We start from the raw sequence: 25,468 nt of genomic DNA on the forward strand, positions 1-25,468 counted from the left end.
AATTTTGCAGCAGAAGTGGAGAATTCTGATGTGGCTGTATGTGGCATTGGGAAAGCTAAAAGACTAAGCTATTGAGGAAAAACAAGTTAATAACTTTTCAGCAACCTTGAAGCTGTAGATGCTAATACATAACAAAGTTGAAAATCTCAAACCCCAAATATTTGGATTAGTTGAAGTTTGTGGGAGGTTGGTCCCAGTTTGAAGTTAGTGAAGATTAGCTTTGGGATGTCGAACATGTTGGGGTGGATGACATTGGAATGTTGTAGAGTTGGAAGCTACTGGCTGGACGTGGGGAAGGAAATTGAGTTAAATGTCAAGCAGTGTGCCAAGGTTCTGTGCCTCCTGACACAACTTGAAGAGCACTGTCTTGACAGTAGGCTAAAGAACATATTGATTAAAGTTTATTTTCAGCTTGCTTAGGTATTTGCTGATTATAGCAACTACTTTTTGGACCAGTGATCGAGTAAGAGCTAGGTGTTGTCAGCATAAATTTAGAAGCATAAATTTAGTTCCATGTTCTAAATGGAATCACAAACAGAAGAGTAGTAGAGAAAAAAATTGAACTTAAGATAACTGAGATATGAGCAGAAGAGGCAATACTGTTGAATTTAATGAGGGCTGCCTAAAGAAGGTATGAATGGAACCGGCTAGGAGTAGTGCCATGGAAATGGACTGGACAAGAGAGGAACTGTAATGATTGGCAGTGTTGAAAATGGAATGTTTGAGGAAGATGATGACAGACAGAAGCAAAGTTACTTTTGCAGAAGAAAACGATGTTGATCTCTAATGTTTTATGCAGAAGGATTTTGAATAAGGAGTTGTAGAAGAATTGGAAGTATAGATGCAGAAAATGAGAAAAATAATTGATGATCTTTTCAGTTTATGTTGCTTGATATCTTGACATGCTAAGAGCTAATCATGTGTTCATTTCATAATTCCACGCAGTTACCTCAGTTTTCTGAAATTAATCTGCTGTGAACAATTAATGAGGCCAGCCTGTGTCTATAAATAATCTGTTCCTTTTGTAGGCAGTTGACAGCTTGACGTTTGATTTGCATAACTCACTCATCAGGCAGCACTGCCTTTTTAAAATGAATTTATTGAAATTTTGTATGTACCCAAAAATGTAAGTAAACAGCCAGCAACTTGAAAATGTTCTGTTGAAAATTTGACATTTGGCTATAAACAATTTTAATGAAGCGTTTGTAAATTTCTAAATATTTAGATGGTACATCTGGTGGAGTAGAACATGATTATTATATTGTGCGTTGCTGTAGATTAGTAGAACGAGTTCTGTAATTACCCGAAGGTGAATGGTGGTGGTTTCAAACAGTCACAATCCCAGAGAAGAATGAAAAGTGGACTAAAAATCAGGAAATAGGGCAGCAAATAGGGCATTATGCTTAATTTAAAAACCAACTTGCCTGTGTTTTTTGTTTCGAATTTGAAGTGGGAATAGATCATTTTTTTCCATCTTGCTTTAACAAAAATTGTCGACTCATTTATTATATACATGTCACAACATACTGAAATGTTGAGAGTCTCGAAGCTTTAATTTCAGTTGCATTTCGTTTTTATTGCACTTGCATCAGAAACCATACTTGGCTCCAATATATTAACTGGTTAGAGGGCAGAAGGAGCGATGTGTCGGAGCCATAGAAACTTGGAGTAGAAGTGCTGTTGATGGTGAAGCAAGTTCACTGTAGGAAGGATGTTGGAGAATGGCAGGAACAAGAGTCATAATCACAGCTGGGGCGAGAGAGCCTCTGATTACTTTGGGTCGACAGAGTACTTCCTTGTGGGGTCAAGCGAGCACACAGTTCCTCCCAAACCACGGGAAATGTTTTATAAGGCCATTTAGCTCTGAAACCAGCAATTCCCATCTCCCATCTAAGGTACATTAATCAACATCTATCGCATGTTCTAGCCCTGGTTCATCGTTTTGTGCTCCCTCATACCCTCTCATCTATAAGACTGTAAGATGTAGGAGTAGAAGTAGGCCATTCAGCCCATCAAGTCTGCTTTGCCTTCAGTAGGATCATAGCCCTCAATCCGTTTTCTTTTCACAGCCTTTTCCCCAAAACTCTTGATTCCTCTTACTGATAGATTTTCAATCTCAGCCTTGAATGTAGTTAACGTTCCAGCCTCAACATACCTCCTGTGGTAAAGAATTCCACAAATTCAGTACTGTCTGAGAGAAGAAATCCTCCTCATCTGTCTTAAATGAATGAACCCTTATTTTGAGATTATGCCTTCTGGTCCTAGACACTACCACAAGGTGAAATAACATTTCTGCATCTACCCTGTCAAGTTCCCCTAAGTTTATTGTGTACTTCTTGTATAAGGTTGTCTTTCTTGTTGATTCTGATGAGTTCGGGCCTAATCAATTCAATGTCCCCTCCTAAGACAGTTCCTGCATAACCTGTGTCAGTCGAATGAACATTTGCTGGAATGCCTCTAATGTCAGTAAAACTTTTCCTAGATAAGGAGCCCAAAAATGTTTACAGTATTCCAGCTATTTTCTGAACAGTCCCTTTATGGTTTAGCAAAGGTTCCTGACTGCGATTTTAAAAAAAAATGTGCTGGAGAAATTCATCAGGTCACTCAGCATCTGCAGAGAAATAAAGAGAGTTGACATTTCTAGTCAAGTGACTGTTTGTCAGAATCCATCCACCAACTATCCTTCAGTTTCTGCCTAGGAAAATGAAGCATTTCCTGCCCAGAAGACTTATCAGTATGTAGTGTTTTTTGCCATATTTTTGATATCACATGATGTTATGACCAAAGCTGGAGGAGTGTACCATTGCTGTGGTTCTACTTCCTGACTGGTTGCAATCTAAAATGCAAAAGGATGTGTCATAGAAGTTTCTGATGTTTGTTGCTTTGTTCTTGCTGGTGTAGTCAAGATGCTAATTGCATGTGATCATCTCCGATGTCTTGCATTCATTACTTAATCAGGGAATAAAAATACCCTGAAGTCAACAAGATGGTTTTCTTTTACCAGGCTACCAGAGAACTGACCCAAATAAACCAAGTACCTGTCCAAGTCAGTCACTGTTTAAAGCAGCCCAGCAAGAGTTCAAGCAATGCAAGCATCAGTAATGTGATTTGCATGAAGCCTCTTTGGAAAAAACTACAATGTTCACAGTAAATATAGTTTCTCTTTTAAAGAAACCATTCCAGGTATTTCCACCAAACTTGAAGAATAATGGAAAATGGATTTACCTCAAAATGTAACTCATTTAAGCAACATTTCATGTAAAGTGTTCTTCTTAAGACCTCCAACCTTAGAAAAATGAAACAAAAATTTTAAATGTTTTCTCTTGTAATATATGGACCAGACAAAAATAGTTTTAAAGTTAAGACAGATTCTCACACACCCTGAATATTTCTACATGCAACCTGTACAATTAATTCTGGTACCATTTTATTTAACATTTCAAAGAAGGTTATATTTTGGACACAACATTAGTAATTACATCCCTGACATTGCAGGGTAAAAGCAGTCTTTAAGGCTGCAATGACAGATTCCATCAAGATAGGCTGGGATGTTTTTTAAATTTTCCACGAAGATTAGTGAGTTATTATTGGTGTGCACTAATGTGTCTGTACAATCATGTGACACCTATTTTTAAAAAGAAGGGGATCTTCTTTAGTGTCGATTTAGCTATTTAGTGAACTATCCTACTGTTTTCTCTATATCTGACGCATCTTCTTGTAATAGAACTGCACCCACTCCCAAATCATGAGCATCAACTATTATCTTTAAGACTTTCGTGAAATTGGGTAGAGCCAACAGTAGTTCATTGATCAGAATGACTTCCAGCTTCCTAAGAGATGTGCCTATCACGTTTCTTTCCACACTACTTTCTTTTGGCAAAAAGTCTATCGATGCAGTAAATATAGTTCTGAAATTTGGTAGAATCCTGTGATAAAACCCAACACCCCCAAAAATCTCTATTTCCCTTTTATTTTTAGGGACAGAGAACTTCATTAATCCTTTTCCTTTTGCCATTCTTGGTGTAGCACTTGTACTTGTCCTACCAAATACCCTGGGTACGTTATTCACCCCTTTGCAACTTTATTTTTGGCAAGGTTTATCACTAAATTAGCCAATTGTAGTTTACAGATCAAAGATTCCAGATGTTCTAAGTGTTTTCCCCAAGTATCACCAGTACATCATCAAGGTAATCAACATAATTAGAAACTATTAGGGAATCAGTAGCTCCCACTTAGTTCATTGGTACCAGAAGAGTTGCAGGCGCACTTTCTAGCCTAAAAGGCATCGCTCAGCACTGGAAAAGACCGTCTGTTGTGACAAATGCTGGTATTTCCTTGTTTCTGAGTGTTAAGGGAATTTCCCAGTATCCTTTTAAAATGCATATTTTGGTAAGACAACTGGCACTGCCAACCTTATTACATTCTTCCAAGCGAGGAAATTTGCGTGAGTCTGCCTTTGTGACTGCGTTGACCTTTATGCATTTGACACAGAATCAGGTTGAGCCATTCGGCTTAAGTACTAACGTAACTGCAACACTCCATATTCTTTGACTGGTTTCAGTTAGGCAGTTTGCCAACATGTGTTGGATTTCTGCTTTCACCTGGTTCTCTTTCTCCAACCTAGCAATTTAAGTGCTTCACTGTAGGCAATTTGAAGCAACATGACTTTACCCAAGTACTGGGCAGTACATACATCTAGAACATTTAGCTTTGCCCATTGTATCCGCTGTACTTCCATGCAACAGATTGCACAACATTAAATTTAGTCTGTACTTAGCTGAAACCGGTGCTGAATGTTGTCTTCAGCTGTTAGCAGTTATTGTCGGTGGCACCTTAGTTGGTGTAAACATCTCCTATGATCAAAAAGGACTGGAGGATTTAAATTAAAGAAGAGGCTGAATAGACCAGGACATTTTCCCATGGAGCATAGGAGGTTGAGGGATGACTTTTTGTAAAGGTTTATGAAATCATGAAGGGCATAGACAAGGTGAATAGCAAAGATCTTTTCCCTATCGTTGGTGAGTTCAAAACTAGAGGTTAGAGGAAAATAATTTAAAAGGAACCTGATATTTTTCACACAGAGGGTGCTTTATACGTAGAATGAACTGCCAGAGGAAGTGGTAGATGCAGGTATAGTTACAACATTTAAAAGAAATTTGGACAGATACATGAATAGGAAGATTGAGAGGGATATGGGCCAAATGCAGGCAAAGAGAACTAGTTTAATTTGGGATACTTGGTCAGCATGGACAAATTGAACCAAATGATCTGTTTCCATGCTATATAATGCTATGACTTTGTAATACCTTATCTGATTAGATGAGAACCATTTTGGAGGGACCCTTTCTCTCTTAACATAGAGGGTGTCTCAAGCTTTCTCTCCCTCAAACATCTCTCCTTCTCCCACCCATTCCCCACCAGCTTTGCTTGAGTAATGTATACTGAGTCAAGAACTAAGTTGACGAGGGTGGTGCCTCTGTGAAATGAGTAGTGATGTCCATAATAATAAAGACGTACTGGTATCTGCTTTTGCTTTCTGTAAAGGTATCCCACAATCCACCAACAAACTATTAAATGGTTCCTCAAACTCTGGTATTAGAATTAAAGGTGCTGATTTGACTGCATATTGTGGCTTACTCATAGTTGGCACATGTAGCATAGAGTTATATAGCATGGAATCAGACTCTTTGATCCAACTCATCCATGCTAACCATATGTTTTATGAAATCATACCAAAACCCATGTAAAGTCCTGACAGGTAAAATGTTAGGTTTATCAGATTCTGATATATCCCGCCATAGGATTTTTATGAGTTGTCCTTAATATTTCCTGACATTATTTCTCCAATACCTGGTGAACTACCATCCTGAGGATCTGTTTTTTTTTGGAAAGTGGCAGCCCAGAACTCCCTTAGCTTCAACTTTGATTTGTTTCAATTAGGTAACTTTACTCAATTTTGCATTTACTTGTTGAACCTTGATCAGGGAGGACTTATTGAACACTTACTTCAGATTGTCCGATTCCCAACGTAAGTTTCACATCACCACGTTTCTGTCTGTGATGCCAGTTCAAACTCCAGTGATGGACTTTATTTAGTTATTGATTGGATCACTATAAAAAGAGAAAATAACATGAATTTTTTTCCTATAACTGCTGTTTATCCTTGATTTCACTTGGCCTTTCCATTGTTCCTGGAGAAGCCACAGCCTCCGTTCCTGCTAAACCATTGTGTAGGAGTAGGTCAAATCCGGCTATGGGCAAACAATGGAAAATACTGACAACATTCCAAATGCTCAATCACACTCTAGGTGCACCTGATAAAATGAAGTATGGTAAATATTCTTCACTAATATCACTTACTAAAATGTTGACATTGACATTGCTCTGAGGTAGAAAAACCACGCTTCTCCAAGCAAAAGAATTTGAGTGGCTCCTGTACCTCGTAAGTATGTCTTTAGGTTTACTTGGTCAGGTTGTTGCCCTAAGAAAAAAAAACCAGTGAAAGGCTTTGGCCTATTTTGTTGAGTTGAAACTGATGCAGGAAATCTATATGTTCTTTTTGCCTGCAAGGAGTAGGTGTCTCAATGCATGCAGCTTCCAGGATATAAAAATGCTGTCTGCTGCGAGCCTGACTGGCAATCCAAAATTGGTCATCAGCATCATTCTTCTTTAACTCAGTAAGATATTATTCTGCAATTGGACAGCATTTGCTGAATCATCCTGAATGTACATACATTGCACCTGTTTGAATTCCACAAAATTGATGACAGCTAGTTGCTGATTCATTTCTCAGGGCAATGCCTTGATTATTAGAGTCAATGTGTTGTTTAAAACCTAAATGCAGCTAGTCAATTGCCATTGATGAGTGTATTCTCCATGACAACACTTTCAACATTCAGAGTATGTTTGCTAACAAATCATCTTTCCTGTCATGCAGTATAAATGTTGCTTTTCCCCTTGAATTGGGATTCTTGCATATGGTCCTGAGGAGTTCAAGGCAAAAAGCATCAACAAAATTTTGCCTCTTCTTAACAAAACTCCATTTCTCCCTACTAAATGACATTACTATTTTGTGCATTATGTTTGGATGCTCTTTTTAAAAAAAAGTTCTTTTTATTTTTGAAGAGGGAAGAGGTTTGTTGCCATGAAAGTGGTCAAGAGCGCCCAGCACTACACAGAAACAGCTCTGGATGAAATTAAGTTACTGAAGTGTGTAAGTATAATTTCAATAAAAGATCATTTGCATTTAATCAAGTTAAGTTGTGTTATGACCTGGGTGGGTGCTTCATAAATGAATGTTTAGGGTGTTCTTGGGTTGCCAAATATGGTGATACATGTCCCTAGTAGTTTCACCGTATGAATTCCTACCATTGGTTATCGGCACCTCCATCTTAAAAGCTGTGCATCTTGTCTTGCCAATTGGAAGGTGAATAGATTTTTCATTACCTAATTCAGTGATTCTTGATCATCAAACAACTCTCTTCTACCATCTTTAACAATTAAGTATCTAATAAAGAAGAAAACGACAAACAATTAATTGAATTTTCTTATGATTTATTTTTATTGCTGCTTGTAGTGCTGGAGATCAGCCTTTAATTCGAAGGAATTCCAGACAGTCTTGGATGGTTGACAATCCTAGGGTTTTCCCATATCAATTATGATGTTTGAATTGGGGTGAAGATTGGCGAAGTCTTTAACTTGGACCGTTTTTTAAAAACAATGTAGTGTATCTCCTGCAAGATTGCTTGTGGTATTCTGTGTTCTGGAGTGTAGTTTCTGTTTGGCAGTAAAGGCCGTAGCAAATTTACAGACTGTCAAGATAACAGTAATGCACACTTCATACTGAAATATATTACTCATGTTATTTGTGATTCCATTTACTTAGGCTTTACAAAACACTTGCTACTATGCATAGAAAAATTAATTAAGTATTGAGTGAGCAGGACAATTGCTCTACAGTCTTTTATTTGATAGGCAGACTTGCTCCTTTTTTACTCCAGACTGATCGTCTGAGCGTGCCAAAGGCTACATTTACTTTGTCAATTCGTGCACATGTTCCATTGTCAGTATGGACTCTGCAGAAAAAGATTATCCACTTCTGCCAGGTTCTGGTCATTAATATAAGTCTAAGGCTCAAGAATGGGCTTTCTGCAGCAGTTTGGTACCTTACTTCTTCTATTTGCTACATACAAATCAGAAGGCAAAAGTTATTGCATGTTCAGTCAGCCCTGACCTCCAGCAACTGTTTCATAGTTATGGACAAAAAATGACAAAGTAGGTCTATGGAAGCCCTGATTTCTGCCTGAAATCGTCTCAGATTGCCAAAATCACCATCAAGCACAGCAGTAGACAACATGGCAAGCACTTGGACTTTGTACCAGTGTCAAGCTAAGAAGCTCAACCCTCTCACTTGTACTGAAGGTCAAAAGGCAGGGCTAAATAAGAGGTACTTCCCAAAGCTGGTATATCAAGCATGCTCACCATGTTTAAATGATCACCGCTTAGTTAGGCTGGTCATGTAGCCAGAATTCCTAATACTTACTTTCCAAAGCAGTCTATCATGGAGAGGTTGAGCTTGGGTGCATTTCCTTGACAGTCAAAGGAAGTGCCACAAGGGTACTCTGAGTGCTTTACTTAGGAGTTTTGATATCAACTTACAGTCCTGAGAGAGGATAACCCAGGATTGCTGCACTTGGTGCAACCAAAACTGTGAAGTCATTCATCCTATCAATCCTGCCACTCACACAGCAGGTAAATTAACAAGGATGAAATCAAGTTGGTTCTTTTCCTCTTACTGGTTCTCTGTCCATCTGCTGAAAGCCCTGTCAGGCAGCTATCGTGGAATCAAAGAATATTCCAGCACAGAAAGAGGCTCACAGTTCATTGTGTTCACATTAGACATAAAGGACCTATCTACTTTAATCACATTTTCTGCACTTGGTCCATTGCATTGTATGTTATTACTTTTCAATTATACTTTGAAGTAATACTTAAACCTCATGATAGTTTCTGCGATTCCCTACCATGCTTTCAGGTAGTGAGTTCCAGACGCTACTGTCTGGGTGTAAATGATTTTTCGTAAGCCCCTCTAAACCACCTTCTCCTTACCTTTAAGTCTGTGCCTCCTAGGGGAAAAGTTCCTCCCCAGCTACCTTACCTATGGTAATAAAATGTGAGGCTGGATGAACACAGCAGGCCAATCATCCAGCCTCACATTTTATTATCTTGGAATCTCCAGCATCTGCAGTTCCCATTATCTCTGATACTACCTTACCTATGGTCCTCATTTTTGTAGATTTCAACAGGCCCCTTCCCAGCCTCCTTTCCTCGAAGGAGAACAACCCAACCTATCAAATTTCTCTTCAGAGCTAAAACACTCTATCATCAGAACATTGTGGTGAATTTCCTCTGCACCTTCTCTTGTGCAATTCTATCTGGTTGAGAGTATGGTGAATGGAGCTGCATGCAAATTATTCTACCTGTGGTTTAATTAATGTGTTGGTCAACTCTATTGTATTGCTTTGTTGACTGTCCAGTAACCAATATTTGAAGAAATGGTGTATATGTGAGACCTACCTACCTAACGATCTCTGGGTGAAATATCTATGGATAGTTCAAAGGCCTTTCAAAAAATTTCCTTCTATTTTCAACATAAGCAATTGTTCTCATCAGCAATGCAGGAACTGTCAACTAATGATAACATTGTTTTTCTCAGAAATATTATTTAATACAGGGAGGCAACAGCCTAGTGGTGTTATTGGTGGGTTAATCTAGAGATCCATGTGGTGTTCTGGGGACCTGGGTTCGAATCCTGCCATGCCAGATGGTGGAATTTGAATTAAGTAAAAAATAATCTGGAATTGACATAATCATGGCTAAGATTCTATTGACGATTGTTGGAAAAAGCCATCTGGTCATTAATGCCCTTTAGAGAAGGAAGCTACTGTCCTTATTGGCCTCGTGTACACATGACTCCAGACATATAGCTATGTGAACATACAACATAGAACGTAGAACATTACAGCACAGTACAGGCCCTTCGGCCCTCGATGTTGTGCCGACCTGTCATACTGATCTGAAGCCGATCTAACCTACACTATTCCATGTACATCCATATGCTTATCCAATGATGACTTCAATGTGTTTCAAGTTGGCGAATCTACTACTGTTGCAGGCAAAGCGTTCCATTCCGTCACTACTTGCTGAGTAAAGAAATTACCTCTGACATCTGTCCCATATCTTTTACCCCTCAATTTAAAGCTATGCCCCCTTGTGCTCGCCATCACCATCCTAGGAAAAAGGCTCTCCCTATCCAGCCTATCTAACCCTTCTGATTATTTTATATGTTTCAATTAAGTCACCTCTCAACCTTCTTCTCTCTAACGAAAACAGCCTCAAGTCCCTCAGCCTTTCCTTGTAAGACCTTCCCTCCATACCAGGCAACATCTTAGTAAATCTCCTCTGCATCCTTTCCAAAGCTTCCACATCCTTCTTATAATGTGGGGACCAGAACTGTACGCAATACTCCCAAGTGCGGCTGCACCAGAGTTTTGTACAGCTGCAGCATAACCTCTTGGTTCCAGAACTCGATCCCTCTATTAATAAAAGCTAAAACACTGTATGCCTGCTTATGTGGTTGACTCTTAACTGCTCTCTGAGTAGGTCAGATGGGCAATAAATGCTACTGAGGACAGTGATGCCCTTAACTTGTGAATGAATGAAATAGCTTAGACATTACCATGTGTTCCTCCTTCAGTTACAGTTTGGATGTGCACTGTGCTAGGTATTCTTAGTTCCACAGAAGTAGCACGAAAGCCTCCATTCAACACTCTGTCACGCATATAATATTTGACTTTAAGTGTTCATCACTTGAAGTTCAAATGAATTTTAATCTTCTACCTTGAACAGAAACAGAAGACCAGTATTGAAGGCATAAGGCCTTTGCCGATATTTCTAACAAGTTGGCCATTTCAATGGGCCAGTTTATTAATTTAAGAAAATGTAACTTCATATTTTCTTGTTATAATTAACCTGCTCAGAGATGTTTATTACTCTTTGGAAGTCTTTTAGTCATGGTTGGCTATTTAAATGACAAAGCAATTGAAAACAGCCAAAATAGATGTGATTGATTTGGATACTTTTGTGATGTTTGATTTGCAAATGTTAAGTTTGGAGGGAAGACAAAAGATTGATTACTATTCTTCTGGTTCATTGATACCTTTTTGCTAATTTTGATCTGTTCATGTTCTGTCATGGAATAAAACCGCATAGAATGAGGGCATTTAGTCCATCATGCCTGTGCAGAAACTCTGAAAGAGTTAGCCATTTAATGCCAAATTTCTGCACTTACCTATGATGCAATAACTTCTGACTCTTCAACTATTTATCCAATTGCTTTTTGAAACTTAGTATGTTTCCAGTACCTTTTTGACAGAATATTACGAATTATTACAACACACATTGTTAAATTAATTTTCCTCTTCTCATTATTGGTTGTTTCAGCAATTAACCTGAATCTGTGTCTGCGAAATAGTGTTCTTGTGGCGTAGTGGTACTGTCTCTGCCTCTGAGCCACAAGGCCCAGATTGAAGTCCCATCTGCTGCAGAGATGTGGCATAACACATCTGAACAGGTTGATTAAAAATATCATTGCATGCTAAGTAGCAACATTTATGGCACTGGGAACAACTTTTCTGATGAGTCAGATAAAATTTAGATCAATGCAAAATGCTGGGATTGTTGGAATTTTGAAAGAAAAACAGAAAGCTTCAGTGAGTTTGGCAGCAGCTATAGAGAGAGAAAGAGAGTTAATGTTTTGAGTTGAATATGACCCTTCTTCAGAACTCGGGAGGGAAGAGGTTCGCTGGGTTTGTAGGTGGTATCAGAAGCAAAGGCAGTGAAGTGGCTTTCAGTGTACCCCACCCCCTAAATTCTGGTTTTGATTCACTTGTGAATAAAAAAACTTGCTCAGACTGCTGGGTGCCTTTGTGAGGCGCGGGAAGCCTGTATGAGTATCATTTGATTTCTGCGTCCCCATTGACTCCCAGTGGACTTGGTAACAATTGGATTTAAGTGACTCTTTAATAAGCTTAGTTGATGTCTCATTGCATGAGTGCAACTTTCTGAAGTTGGTTCAGTCTCACCATCAGCTTAATTTGGGACAATTTTCTTACCACTGGAAGTCAGGTGTGTGGCATCCCTCCATTAGATCCTCCTGGCCCACCCACCGGTGGTCTGGCGAGTTTCATTAAATTCCACCTCATGTGTCTTATGCAGAAGGTTTTGAGATACAGAATTCAAAAGTTAAGAATTTAGTGAATTTATGAAGAAGGAAAATGTAGTTTACCTCTTTGGAAATATTTCTGGCATTTTTCAGTTGAAAATGCAATATTAGTTTACTGGAGGTGTGTTAACTATAGAAAACATTGAAGAATTGACAGCAAATCCAGCAGTGGCAGCTTGTTAATTCTATATTTTGTTTTCCAGGTGCGAGAAAGTGATCCCTGTGATCCAAACAAGGACATGGTGGTGCAACTAATCGATGATTTCAAACTTTCAGGCATGAATGGCATACGTATCCTTCAGCAAAGTGTGCAGCATTTATTAACAGCATTCAGAAACATCTTACATTAGGCAACTAATTTCTATTATCCCACCATTCTGTTATAATGTTCTTTTCAGCTAATGTTACAAATTCTGGGACACGGATAGCATATTGAGAACTGCATATGTGATCTCCAAATGATATGTCTCCATGACAATTGCTGGCACACTTCAGGAGTGGTCAAATAATAGCTTTCTCTGGAAAATTCAGAATTTTGGAGATGAAAGTGTTCTTTTCAAGTTAATTTTCGTATTTTCACCTTTTTTTGCAATTTAATATATTTTCAGAAAAAATACCTTAAGTTTGGACTTATCCAGCAGGATCTCCAGTCATATCAGGAATCCAGGGGGGAGTGTTCATATCTTTGCTTTCCATTTCTGTAGTTGTTGAAATCTCAACCTCAGCAGTCAATGTACAACTTATCTGACCCATGTCGCTGTCATTTTAACTGAAAATCCTTCCTTTCACAGATCCACCATGTCATCCTTCCTGCCGTCCCTGGTGAGGAAGCTTGAAAACAGCATGCTCATACTCCGGCTGAGTTCAAGAGCCATCGCAAAACCTGCTAGTCAGTCAAATGGATTCCTGATCATTATCAATCATCTCATTTCAATGGACAGAATTTTATCCTCTTGTTATTTAAGCAACGTTGGTCACTGTGCTGTTTTTGTATGCAGTCTTACCATGTCATATTTTACACTAATGAGGAAATATTTGTTTTTCCAGCAACTATATTTCCAGTGTAGGAATTGGTTGACTCCTTAGTTTACAAATTTTAAATATGTAAGTTCACTGGCAACTGTGAAGACGTTATTTTAATCGCAAAGTAACTAGATATGTCAAATTCTGGGACCAGATAGGTTTTCATTTTACCCTTGACCATGTTACAGATGTCTGTATGGTGTTTGAAGTGCTGGGTCACCACCTTTTGAAATGGATTATCAAATCAAATTACCAGGGACTTCCTATTCTTTGTGTGAAAAGTATTATTCAGCAGGTAAGTCAACCGGATATTGAACAGATAAGCCTGTTCTTTGTTTCTGAAATGCTGTATATCCTTAAGTATTGATTTTTTTTCAACTTTTACAGATAGGATGGGCCTGAAATTTATGCTTGGACTAATTTTTGTACTTTAAGGTTAAATTGTGCAGGGAATTGAGAAAGTAAAGATCGTTGTGTGGTGTTTGCTTACGATGATAAGTATATTTAGACGTATTACTATTTAAAGATAGTTAAGATATTTAAATTCATCTTTGTTGACTGTGAGCTATAGGATAACATCTTATTTATTTCTATTTTCTACTTTCCTTACAGCTCAATTTGCCACAATCCTGCAAGGCACATTATTTTGCACTTTTGCATCTATAAAATGCTGAATTTTCAAAAAGATCAAACTGTTTTCTTTTGCAGACAAATAACATGTGCTGTTGGTTTGGCATGTCTTGACTAAATAGAAAAAAAATTAAGTTGCTGTAGAATGCTTTTTGTTGAGTGCAAATCTCAATTTTTAGAGATACAACTAAATTAAATCCAGTTTCTTTTGTAAATATACTTTATTTTACAATGTGTTGTTCAACTGTGTATAATCTTAGTGAATGGTCAAGATATAAACTTACTCATTCCTTTTTTTCCCCCCATTATTACTTTAGATGCTATGTTTTACAATGTTGTAGCTTATAGCTAGGGGGGATTACAGATTTCTCTTTACATGTGATAATTACCACTTTCTAGTCAGTGGCTAGGGCAACATTAAATAATTTAAATGAAACATCCAGAACACAATTTTTTCCAATCAGAGACATAACACCCCTTCTGTGAAGGAACAGTGCATTTATGAAGCAAATGAGCTCTTGATATTAACAGCAATGCTCAGTTAAAAGCCCTTTCTGTAATGATTTGCCTTTTCAGTACTTTGTAAGATATTTAGCTGATTTTTACAACCCCACCATCTCCCGTATTCTTGTGTATTTGAAGGCAAAGTCACATAGGTTAAAGTGGGTGGCTGTTGCATTCACCCTTTCCTCTCCAATATGACATGGGGGGGTTGGTAAGGCATCAGGGAGCCCACTGTCTTAGGCCTAATGATGCTGTTACGTGAACAATTAACTGCTGTTTAATCGGCTCATTCCACTTTTGCCATATGTTTTGGCTTGTTGGAACAGCGGGAAGAAGGCAAGGAGCCCAACATCTTTGATAGTGTGGGTTGTTAATGGACCAGGAGGTGGTGAAGGAACGTTAGATCATTTGGGGACTTCCTTGTGCTGTTGAAGGTACCATAGGTGGTATCCTGCCCATCTACTTGGCACTTGCTCCTCCCTGAATGCATTATCCGTCTTTAATTTTTTCATGGAGATGTGTTGTAATCTCAGCATTGGCTGATATTGTATCTGGTATTACTCTGGCTGCGGTCTGATTGGCCAGCAGCTTCCAGGAACTCCATTCTTGATGGGGCAGGGCATCTCTCACTCAGCTAATTGAAGTTGACCCCAGCATAGCATTGCTGTGAGGCAATCAGATTTCATATGGGCCAAGTGCTAACTGACTTCTGGATTGGTGGGGAATATGTAATCTACCCTTTCATACCATCCATCCTATTTTACATTTTGCTTTCTCTCATTTTCTTTTTATCCTTCACAACTAGTATAACTGATAACCCAGACCGCCTTAAATGCAACAGTCTTAATATAAGATATAGTCTGTGACAACGTGTGCTATCGCATGATCATGCAGCATGTTGGTGACCTGGTTTGTCTTTCCCCGAAGGAAGCCAATTTGAGATTTGGACAAATTTGTGCATAACTTCACAAAAATATATTTCTTCTGACAATCTGTGACTGCTTTGTCAGAGTTACAAGTTTAAGTTATTAGGAAGAGAGAACAACCTATTAGTCATTTAGCTCATTCTTTGGCCCAGGTACTTTCTCAGAAATAGCTTAAATGATTTTCATACTCTCTTTTTTTAAGAGATGCTGAATCAAAAATTGGCTTCAGCTGCTTTGCCAGAGTGGGGTTTACTTGCAATTGATGATGATCTGTTCCAAACTTTTGAGCATAAACACTGCATGTTTGTCGAGTGAAATATAAGCTGCATTTTGAATGACCAACTTGCAGTGTTTCCATTTGTTTCCACCTCTCTTACACCCTAGTTATTTGCTTGCTCTTACTGTAGTTGAGCTAGGGTTAATGACAGCACTGTGAAGTGAAAATTCTGCTGTCTGTCTCGTTTGAAAATAAATATTGGCAGCTTACCCAATGTTTGCACACACGTTATTAATATGAATGGTGCTACTTTTATTCTGATGTGTATCTGTAGGCCAAAGTCAAAATTTGTATATGTGACAAATGAGCATTTATCTCGTAGATCATGTTCCCATTTGGCAGGAAGTGCTATTTATCAATACTTTCAGGGAACTGAACAAAATATTCCTGAATATTATAAACAGGTTAAGACTATCTCTGCATTGAAGCAGCTCAACATGCAGTTTATGTTTAACTATTGTACTTCTGTGAATCGAAATTTGACTTTGTTTGCTTCCGTGCTTTGTTTGCTAATAGGTATTGCAGGGTTTAGATTATCTACACAGCAAGTGCAAGATCATTCATACTGATATAAAACCAGAAAACATCTTAATGTGTGTAGATGAATCCTACATTCGACGAATGGCTGTTGAAGCAACAGAATGGCAAAAAGCTGGTGCTCCACCACCTTCTGGCTCAGCAGGTAAGTCATCTTTATATAAGGATCCATGTACTTTTAGCAAAATCTACATTTTCTTTTGTGTAATATTGCCCTTAAGACCAAAAAGACCTAGGGAATGTTCCGAAGGGGAGGTGACGCCAAATGTTTTTATCGGTGGACTGCTAATTCCGATGCCTGGACTAATGCTCACAGCAGACAGCAGGTGGTGAAATTTGAACTCGGTTAGTAAATCTTGAAATTAAAAGTTAGTCTAATGGTGACCGTGAAACCATTGTTAATTATTGTAAAAACCAATCTGATTCACGAAAGTCTTCAGGGAACATGACCTGCCATCTTTATCTGATCTGATCTGCAGTTGCAAACGTCCTGTTCTCCCTGCAAAACTTCTCCTATAAATTAGGCTCTTGTGCCAAAATTGTGAGAATTGTCATTGTTGCAGACATGAAATCGTATCGTACTATATCCCAGAGACTTTAGTCACAATGTATGGGTATATTTTAGCTCACTGGTGGGACAGACCCATCAGAAGTTGAAGCACAGTGGTATGTAGGTGAGAAGGATTTCCCCCATGGCTCCTCATTCCTCCCATGACTTCTCTTGCCATTGTTTTAAACTCGACAATAGCTGCTAGACTGTGTCTGCTGCAGGTATTCAGGGAATGAACAAGAGGGAAAAAATCTATTTGGCCTCATCCTGTAGCCGTGACAGCATTGTTGAAAGTGATCACCACACAGTCCTTGTGGACACAAAATCCCATCCATCTTCATCTTGGGAATAACCTGCCTTTGTGTTGTAAAGCACTACCACTGTGCTTTACAGAACAGATTTTGAACAGGTTTAGCAACTCAAAATGGGTCATCCCATTATTATGTGCCCAATACGATCTGCAACTTCATGGTCCAGCGCAATCTCCACTCTACCATTACGATCAAGCCAGGCTATCGACTCTTATTTAGTGAAAAATGTAAAAAAGAATGCCAGGTGCTTCAGCACCAGTGCCACCCTTAGTACTACTTCCAAGTGGTGTTCAACATGGAAGAGCAGTGATCCATCAGTTGAGGTATTGGTTAGGTGAGTGGGTTTGGGTTGGGTTTGACAAGGATAGTAAGTAGCAAGAAGTGCTATTAACCAATGTTTGACTTGATGTTATGAAGTTTCAAGAGGTCCAGAGTGAATTTTAAAGATTCCCAAGCCAATTCCCTTTACACTGTTTAGCATTCTGCTATCACCTCTGTTAGGTCTGTCCTGCCAGTGGGCCAGGATGTACCCTGGAACATAGATGATAGTTTTGGCTAGGGCTTCATCTGTAAGTTGTGTTTCCGTGAGTATGACTCTGCCAGGCTGTTGCTTAACTAGACTGAGACAGTTCTCTCAATTCTGGTACTAGCCTCCAGATGGTAATAAGGAGGACATTGCAGAGTTCATGGAGCTGAGTTTGCTGTTGTCATTTTCAGTGCCAACATTGTGCCAGGTGGCCTGTCTGGTTTCTTTCATTTTTTTGAGACATTTTCACTGTTTAATTCAACAGAATGGCTTGCTAAGCCGTTTCAGAGGGCAGTTAAGAATTAACCATACTACTGGGGGTCTGCAGTTTCATGTAGGTCAGACTGGGTAAAGATGGCAGTTTTCCTTCCCAAATGAATGTTGGTGAACTGGATTGGGTGTTTATGACAATCAACAAGAATTATTCCTTTGAAATTTAATTTTAGGTTTTTTGTTCTTTTTTACTGCATATTCCACCATCTGCCATAGTGGAATTTGATCCTGGGATCCCAGAGCCACACCTGGGTCTCTGGAATTCTACTCTAGTGACAATACCTCTATGCCTTCACTATGACTATTTTGGCAAGATCCAAGTTTGTGCTAACTAGTACCAAGTAATGTTTGTGTAGTAGACAGCCAAGTATTGGCAACTAGAGAATCTAGCCATTTCCTATGACATTTGATAGCAGCACCATTTTCAAATCACGTTCTTGGGGGGCTTCCAGTGAACAGAAACTCAACTGAACTAGTCATATAAATAGTGATAATGGGAACTGCCGATGCTGGAGAATCCAAGATAACAAAGTGTGGAGCCGGATGAACACAGCAGGCCAAGCAGCATCTCAGGAGCACAAAAGCTGATGTTTTGGGCCTAAACCTTTTCTGATGAAGGGTATAGGCCTGAAACGTCAGCTTTTGTGCTCCAAAGATGCTGCTTGGCCTGCTGTGTTCATCCGGCTCTACACTTTGTTATCTTAGTCATTTAAGTATATAGTCAGGTCATAGGCTAGGAATTCTACAACCAGAAGCTCACCTCCTGTTTCCTAATGCCAGTCACTACCTACAAGGCACAAGTCAGGAGTTTTAGAATACTTTTCATATGCTTGAATAATGTAGCTTCAGCGACTCAAGAAACTTCACACCATTCTCAACAAAGCTGTCAATTCGATTGGCAACCGATCCACCAGTTTCAACAGGTATATGCTCAGTGTCAGTAGCGTTTACTGCCTACAAGAGACACAGCAGCAGTTCACCAAAGTTCCTTCAACAGCATCTTCCAAACCCTCAACTGCCACTATGCAGAAGGTGCATGGGCGTACAGCCACCTGAAGGTTCCTCTCCAAGCTGCACAATACCCTGACTATGGATCGACAACCTATACCATCGCTACTACTGGGTCATAATCTTGGAACCTTCTTTCTAACAGTACTGTGACCAAATCTGCATTCCAGAGATTGCAGTGGTTCAAGAAGATAGCTCCCCATTACCCTATGAAGGACAGTTGACGTTAGGCAATAAATACTGACTAAGCCAGTGTTGCTGATATTCTATGGACAAATGATAAAAGATCTAAATGAAAGCTATTTGGTTTCCTGATTTATAAATCAGGAGAATTGTTACAGCACAGAAGATGGCCAGTTGGCCCACTGTGTCTGCGCTATCTCTCTAAATGAGCAACTCACTTATTTGTACATATGACATCAGTACAATCCAAAAATTGGACATGACCCATTGCCAAGGTTACGTTTTTGCCTGAGCCCACCTGACTCTTCATATGGGCCAAGAAATGACTCTGAGGATTCTTTGACATGAAAACTGTTGTAACATGAGTCAGAGAAGGTTGTAGAAACTGGAGTTGATGTTTTGAGTCAAATGTGTCTCTTTTTCACAACCTTCTCCTCAACAGGGATATGCATACAGGGGGCTTAAATTTTGTGTATGGGGCAAGGGTTTAGAGTGGATTTAAGGAAGAATCTTTTTACCCAAAGGGCGTTGGTTGTTTAGAATTCAGTGCCTGAAAAGATGGTAGAGGTGGGAACCTTCACAACATTTAAGAAGTATTCAGTTAATCATGAAGAGCCAAGAATAGTTACTTGCTTGAAGACATGCACGTCACGATATGCCAAAGGGCCTTGATCTGTGCTGTAAATCTGTCAGTGCATGTTGTCAGTTTTAACCATCGGGGGATTTCAGATAGTATGCAGCTGCAGGTGAGTACCACGAAAGATTCAAAATGATTGGGTGGGAAGTGAAGCATCCTGAATAATGCAGGTCAAGTTGGAAAGAATGTGAAATCGCACATTGTCATTATTAGACCAGGCATTGAATGTAAGAATGCAAGGAAGGTTATGGTGGAGCTGTATAAAAATGTTAGTTAGGTCACAGCTTGAGTACTGTGTGCAGTTCTGGTCACCACACCAGAAGGATGTGATTGCACTAAAGAGGGTGCAGAGGAGATTCACCAAAATGTTTTTCAGGTATGAAGAGAGGTGAGATAAGCTGGGATTGTATTCCTTGTAGCAGAAAAAGTTTGAGTGGAGTCCTTAATGAACTATACAAAACTAGGAGGGGCATGGATAAGGTAGACAGACAGAAACGTTAGTAGAGGGATTATTAACCAGGGCTCAAAGATTGGTATGGAAGAGATGGGTTTGAATTCATGGGACATTAACATCAGCAAGAGGGAAGGAGTGAGCTGCTCTAACGGGACAGGCTCCAACTGAATCATGCTGGGGCCAGAATCCTTGCTAATCGCATAACTGGGACTGTGGATAGGACTTCAAACTAAATAGAGGGGAGGTGAGTTCAGTCGCATGGAAAATTATTCTTAAAGTCAAAGGGGTAGGGGGGCTCAACAGAAGCCAAAGTTTCCAGAACAGGTCTCCAGGATACAGAGTATGGAAATAGTCAGGAATCTAACCTGAGAGATAGCAAACAACATGAGAAGGGGGGGCGCAGTCAATGCAGGACTGTGGGTGTTGTGCTTAAATGCATGCTGTATATGAAACAAGGTAAATGAGGTTCTAGCACAGATTGAAATTGGCAAGTATGATGTTGTGGGTATCACGGAGATGTGGCTGCAAGGGGTTCTGGGCCAGGAACTAAACATCTAAGGATACACATTTTATCAAAAGGAAAGCAGATGGGCAGAGGGGACAGACTTGCTTTGTTAGTAAGAAATAAAATTAAATTGATACCAAGAAGTGATATAGAGCCATAAGGCATGGAATCTTAGTAGGTAGGGTTGAGGAACTGCAAAGGAGAAAAGAGTTGCGTTAAGGCCTCCTAGCAACAGTCAGGATGTGGGGAAGAAAACAAATCAGGCATGTAAGAAATGGGGAACTTCAATATGCAGATGCACTGGGAAAATCAGATTGGTAGCACATCTCAAGAAAAGAAATTTGTGTCGATGAGAAGGAGTTTTTTAAGCAGCTTGTGGTAGAGCCCACTAGGAAACAGGTACCTCTGGATTTGGTAATGTGTAATGAGGTAGACTTGATTAGGGAGGCAAAAGTGAAAGACTCTTGGGGTTCAGTGACCATAATATGGAAGAGAAGTTGTAGTGGGGAACAAGGAAGTAGTGGAAGAACTGACATTGCATCAGTTTTCACAGTGGCAGACACCTGCACCATACCAGAACTTTAGGAGAGACAAGAGGTAGAGTTGAGTGTAGTGGTCATCACTAAGATAAGGTTCTGGGGAAGCTGAAAGATCTGAAGATGGTTAAATCACACAGACAAGATGAATAACGCAGAGTTCTGAAAGAGATTGTAGAGGCATTGGTGGTCATATTTCAGGAATCACAGGAGTCGGAGGTTGGGAGGGGTCCGTAGAGGACGAGGAAATGGTTACTGTAACACCCCTTTTTAAGAAGGGAGAGAGGCGGAGACAGGAAATTTTAAGCTGGTTAGCCCAACCCCAGGTAAAATTTTAGAGTCCATTATTAATGTTTAGATTGCAGAGTACTTGGAAGTGCATGGTAAAATAGGGCAGAATTAGCTCAACTTCGTCAACGGGAGGTCATGCCCAACAAATCTGTTAGAATTCTTTGAGGTGTTGAGCCGGTTAGACAAAAGAGAGCCATTGGATGTGATCCAATGGACATGGATTTCCAGAAGGCACTGGATAAGGTGCTGCACGGGAGGTTGCTAAATAAGATAAAATCCTGTGGTGTTAGGGACAATGTACTGGCATGGGCAGAGGATTGGCTGACTGAGAAGGCAGAGAGTAGGGATAAAGGGGTTCTCTTCAGAATGGCAGCTGGTGACTAGTGGACTTCTGCAGGCGTCAGTGTTGGACCACAACTTTTCACATTGTACATTTCCATAAAGGCTTTTTGATCAGCCCTTTTAGTTCTATCTCTACTACTAATTCAGCTATTTGTTTTGAATACTTGACACAATTTCATACAGTGTTTTCATCTTAATGTTTTCTTTCTGCACTGTCACTTTAGCAACCCCTAATGCCCAATTATCTTTGAACCTTTCTGCCCAATTCTGCTTATTTATTACTCAAATCACAATTCTGCTTGACAGTTTAGAAATTGTTCCAACTGTTTTTGAATTAACTCTTTTTATCTGAATTCACTGATCCACCTCTTATAACAATTCCCTCCGTATAACTGAGTTGTCGATTTTTCAGGACACTTACCTAAGCCCAGTTCGAGCGGAGTACGTTACAACAGAGCACCTCTCACTTTGCAGACAAGGGTTGTAGTATGTCATGAATCAGAACTCTGGTGTCTCTCAATCTTTTTAAGCCATACCTGTCGTTTTCTGTTTGGCCAAATGACAGTTTGCACTATGTTCAGGAGCAAGCCAGAAATTATTGGCTGTGTGAGATTCTGCAAATGTTGTTGGCTTCAGTGGTTCCTGGGTGGACCACAAATATGGGATCCTCCACCTTTTACTTTCAAGTTCTTAGCCAGCTGCACAAAGGCATCCTTACCTCTTGGGCAGATGATATAACCTTTGGAACTTACGGTTGCAGTATCAAAGAACAGCATCTAGCCCTGGTTATTACTACCACCTACCACCTTTTCTGTGACGCTACAAAGCTATTCATTCGCAGTTTTCCTCAAGCCTTTGATTGCTTTGCTTCCCAAAGCTATTTCCAATGTGACCCGATTTTGATGCCTCTGTTGCAAGGTCATGTTTGTGAGCTTTTAGAGTTGGTAGATTTCTCTCCATCCAAGCAATGATGGCATGTGGACTCTGTAACCAAAATTACATGCCTGTCTACCTCAATTTCCACATCCATGTCAAGACAAAAAATTCTACCCTAATTCTCAGATAACCAAAACCTCTTCCTGGATGGCATTGAGAAAATCATTCTTCAGGTTAGAAAATTGTCCCCAAGGCTTTTTGGCTGACTGGCTTTTGGAGCAGACCTATCTGTTCCTTGGTAGCCCCAAATAATGGCCCAATCTAAAAAATGGTCCATTCAATTTTGAGGTGAGCTCGGGTCATGTTTGCAATAGGGTCACTGGCTGCAGGCAGCAATGAACACCTTAGGTCAATTCACTGGCTGTGGATGTTTCATTATCAAGCATGTCTACTGACTTCCAATCCACATTGTGCTATGCACTGCATAGAACCCTGATTTGCATGGTTTGATCAGTCCCATTTCCAAATATCAACTCTAAATCCAAAATATTTTAAAAGTATACTTGATATTAGTTCCTTATATGCAGCTGCATGTAGGAGACGGACTATTAAACAAACGTTTTCAATGTGGCATGAACCGTCTCAATAAAAAAGCCATCAGATGTACCTGTTACATTGACTGATGAAAACCTATATGCATGACATAGCTTAGAATAGATGGCAGATTGATTGATTGAGAAGAAAATCATATAGTTCAAGTTTAAAGTCATGCTTTGGCACTTCAAATCAGATTGCTTTAAGGTCTGTGGTACAGAAGGAAATAATTGTTGGCCTAATTGTTGCTAATTTCTTGATTTGCTTCACACGAGGTAGTGACAAAACCCAAACGGAGAGTTGTTGAGATGACTTCCAGTAAGTTCTGGCAGCTTTTTGCAATAATCTATAATGTTCTGCCCATATTCCCAAAGTTAAGGATAATTTACTTTGACAAATCTTAATTGTTTTTAATGTTTAAGATCTCAGACAAGATTCCTGTAATCCAATAAATTTATGTTGTGGTTAGACTTCCATATTTCTCATTGCCTCAAGTATACTTGGAAATAAAACAATGACAAATTGTGAATTAAACAGCACAGTTTTGTTTAGTCTTTCATTTCATGTTGCTGATTTTTACATTTCTTTTACTTTCACAGTGAGTACTGCTCCACAGCAGAAACTGGTGAGTAGTTTGTTGCTTTTGCTGTGCAGAGATTGTTCACACTAGTGGCAGATCTTCAGAGTTGCACTTAAACTGTTAACCTTATTGAAATACAAACTGTCATGAGTTGAAGCATTTATACACATCAAATTTATTTGTTTTAAAATAGTGTTATTCGTTCAAATGCTTGGTAATACCCACACATTTCACTTTGTGATTTACTGGATGTAGTAGTTTGTAACTGTCATGCTATCTGCCTCGTTTTAGCTTTGGCTTAGTGTTTATGTTCACCCCTTTGTCTAACTTCATTAATCCTATCTCTTCCTCCACTCTGTGCACATTTCTAACTCTCTTTTGCTAATCTGGTTCCTCTATTTGTCAGCTTATCAACATTCTTCCTTTGATTTGTACATTATAACTACTTGTCTCTTGGCCTTTCTTTCACCTTTTCTGGCTATGCACCTCATACTGGAAAATAAGGTCAGAATAGTTAGGTGCTTATATATAACAACTGCAGACTCAGTGGACCGAAAGGCCTTTTTCTGTGCCATGAACCTCTATCATGCTATATCCTCCATAACATTGTCTTTTTTGTGCTGTGCCCCTCCCCTCTTTGCCCACACTCCAGCCTCGTCAATCTCACTACACTCACACTCATCTTTCTCTCTCCACCTTTTACTTTCCTTTCTGCCTCTCATTCTCGCATTCTCTCTCGCATGTTCATGATATCTCTTGTCCCTCACGCATTGGCGCTCGTTCTCGTCCCTCGCGTGTTCGTGCTCACCCTCACTCTCGCGTTCACTCTCCCTCTCTTGGTCCCACATTCATTATGTGGAAAAAATTGCAATTTGCTGTCCTTTTATTCTCCCACATTGACTCCTTTATATTTGCAGAGTTAGACCAAAGGGTCCGTTTCTATGCTGTATATCTCTATCTCTATGACTATGACATGCATGTGTTTGCACAAATACAAATGTATTTTTCAGGCATTTGTATATATGTCCTAGCTTCTGTCTCCGTAAAATTCAGCACACTTGAATTCAAGTGCTATCCTACAGTATATGCTCAAGCCTGTCATGACCTGCTACCTACTAAGGAAACCTAGAACCAGAGTGTGATTCTATGGGCTTGTAATTCCTGAGGAAAACCCATTGTCAGAGATCTAGAAAGATGACCAGCAAGAGAAGGGACACTGATCAAGTTCAGGGAAGTATTATCACAAAACAACAGTTTAGGAGCTGATTGAAGTCATGCTATATGCATCTTCACACATATCCAGGCAGTAGTTTTGTTTAGCTTCTAGATTGATTTCAGATGTTTCTGCATATTGGGACTCTTTAAGCACGTGGGCTTGACATGTGATAGACCAGCTGTCTGTTCCCAAGAATGAAGTCTGAAAATATGGCAAAACTGCCAGCTTAAATATTCCATGACATTGAAATGGAAGTTGAGCTAAGAATAACTTTCTAATGTGCAGTGAAAGTGCAAACAACACACAGGGGTGTGACTCAACTAAGTGAATGCATTCAAGTTGAGTGGTAGCAGATTTGTTTGACATGCTGTTAATTTGGTTTAACAAAAAAAATAATAGATATTTG

The 25,468-nt window shown here is 39.4% G+C and overlaps 1 protein-coding gene across 11 annotated transcripts in view; it reads left to right on the top strand.

The window, feature by feature from the left end:
* Nucleotides 1-25,468, top strand: part of srpk2 (SRSF protein kinase 2) — a 246,823-nt gene that overhangs the window by 173,317 nt on the left and 48,038 nt on the right. For all 11 annotated transcript variants that reach the window (XM_048553858.2, XM_048553853.2, XM_048553854.2 and 8 more), the window contains 5 exons: nt 7,126-7,213; nt 12,487-12,574; nt 13,495-13,601; nt 16,160-16,325; nt 23,866-23,891. In XM_048553858.2, the coding sequence (XP_048409815.1) occupies nt 7,126-7,213; nt 12,487-12,574; nt 13,495-13,601; nt 16,160-16,325; nt 23,866-23,891 (475 nt within the window). The remainder of the gene's footprint in view (nt 1-7,125; nt 7,214-12,486; nt 12,575-13,494; nt 13,602-16,159; nt 16,326-23,865; nt 23,892-25,468) is intronic.

This window comes from Stegostoma tigrinum, chromosome 25 (assembly GCF_030684315.1).
Source record: "Stegostoma tigrinum isolate sSteTig4 chromosome 25, sSteTig4.hap1, whole genome shotgun sequence".
Taxonomy (NCBI): Eukaryota; Metazoa; Chordata; class Chondrichthyes; order Orectolobiformes; family Stegostomatidae; genus Stegostoma; species Stegostoma tigrinum.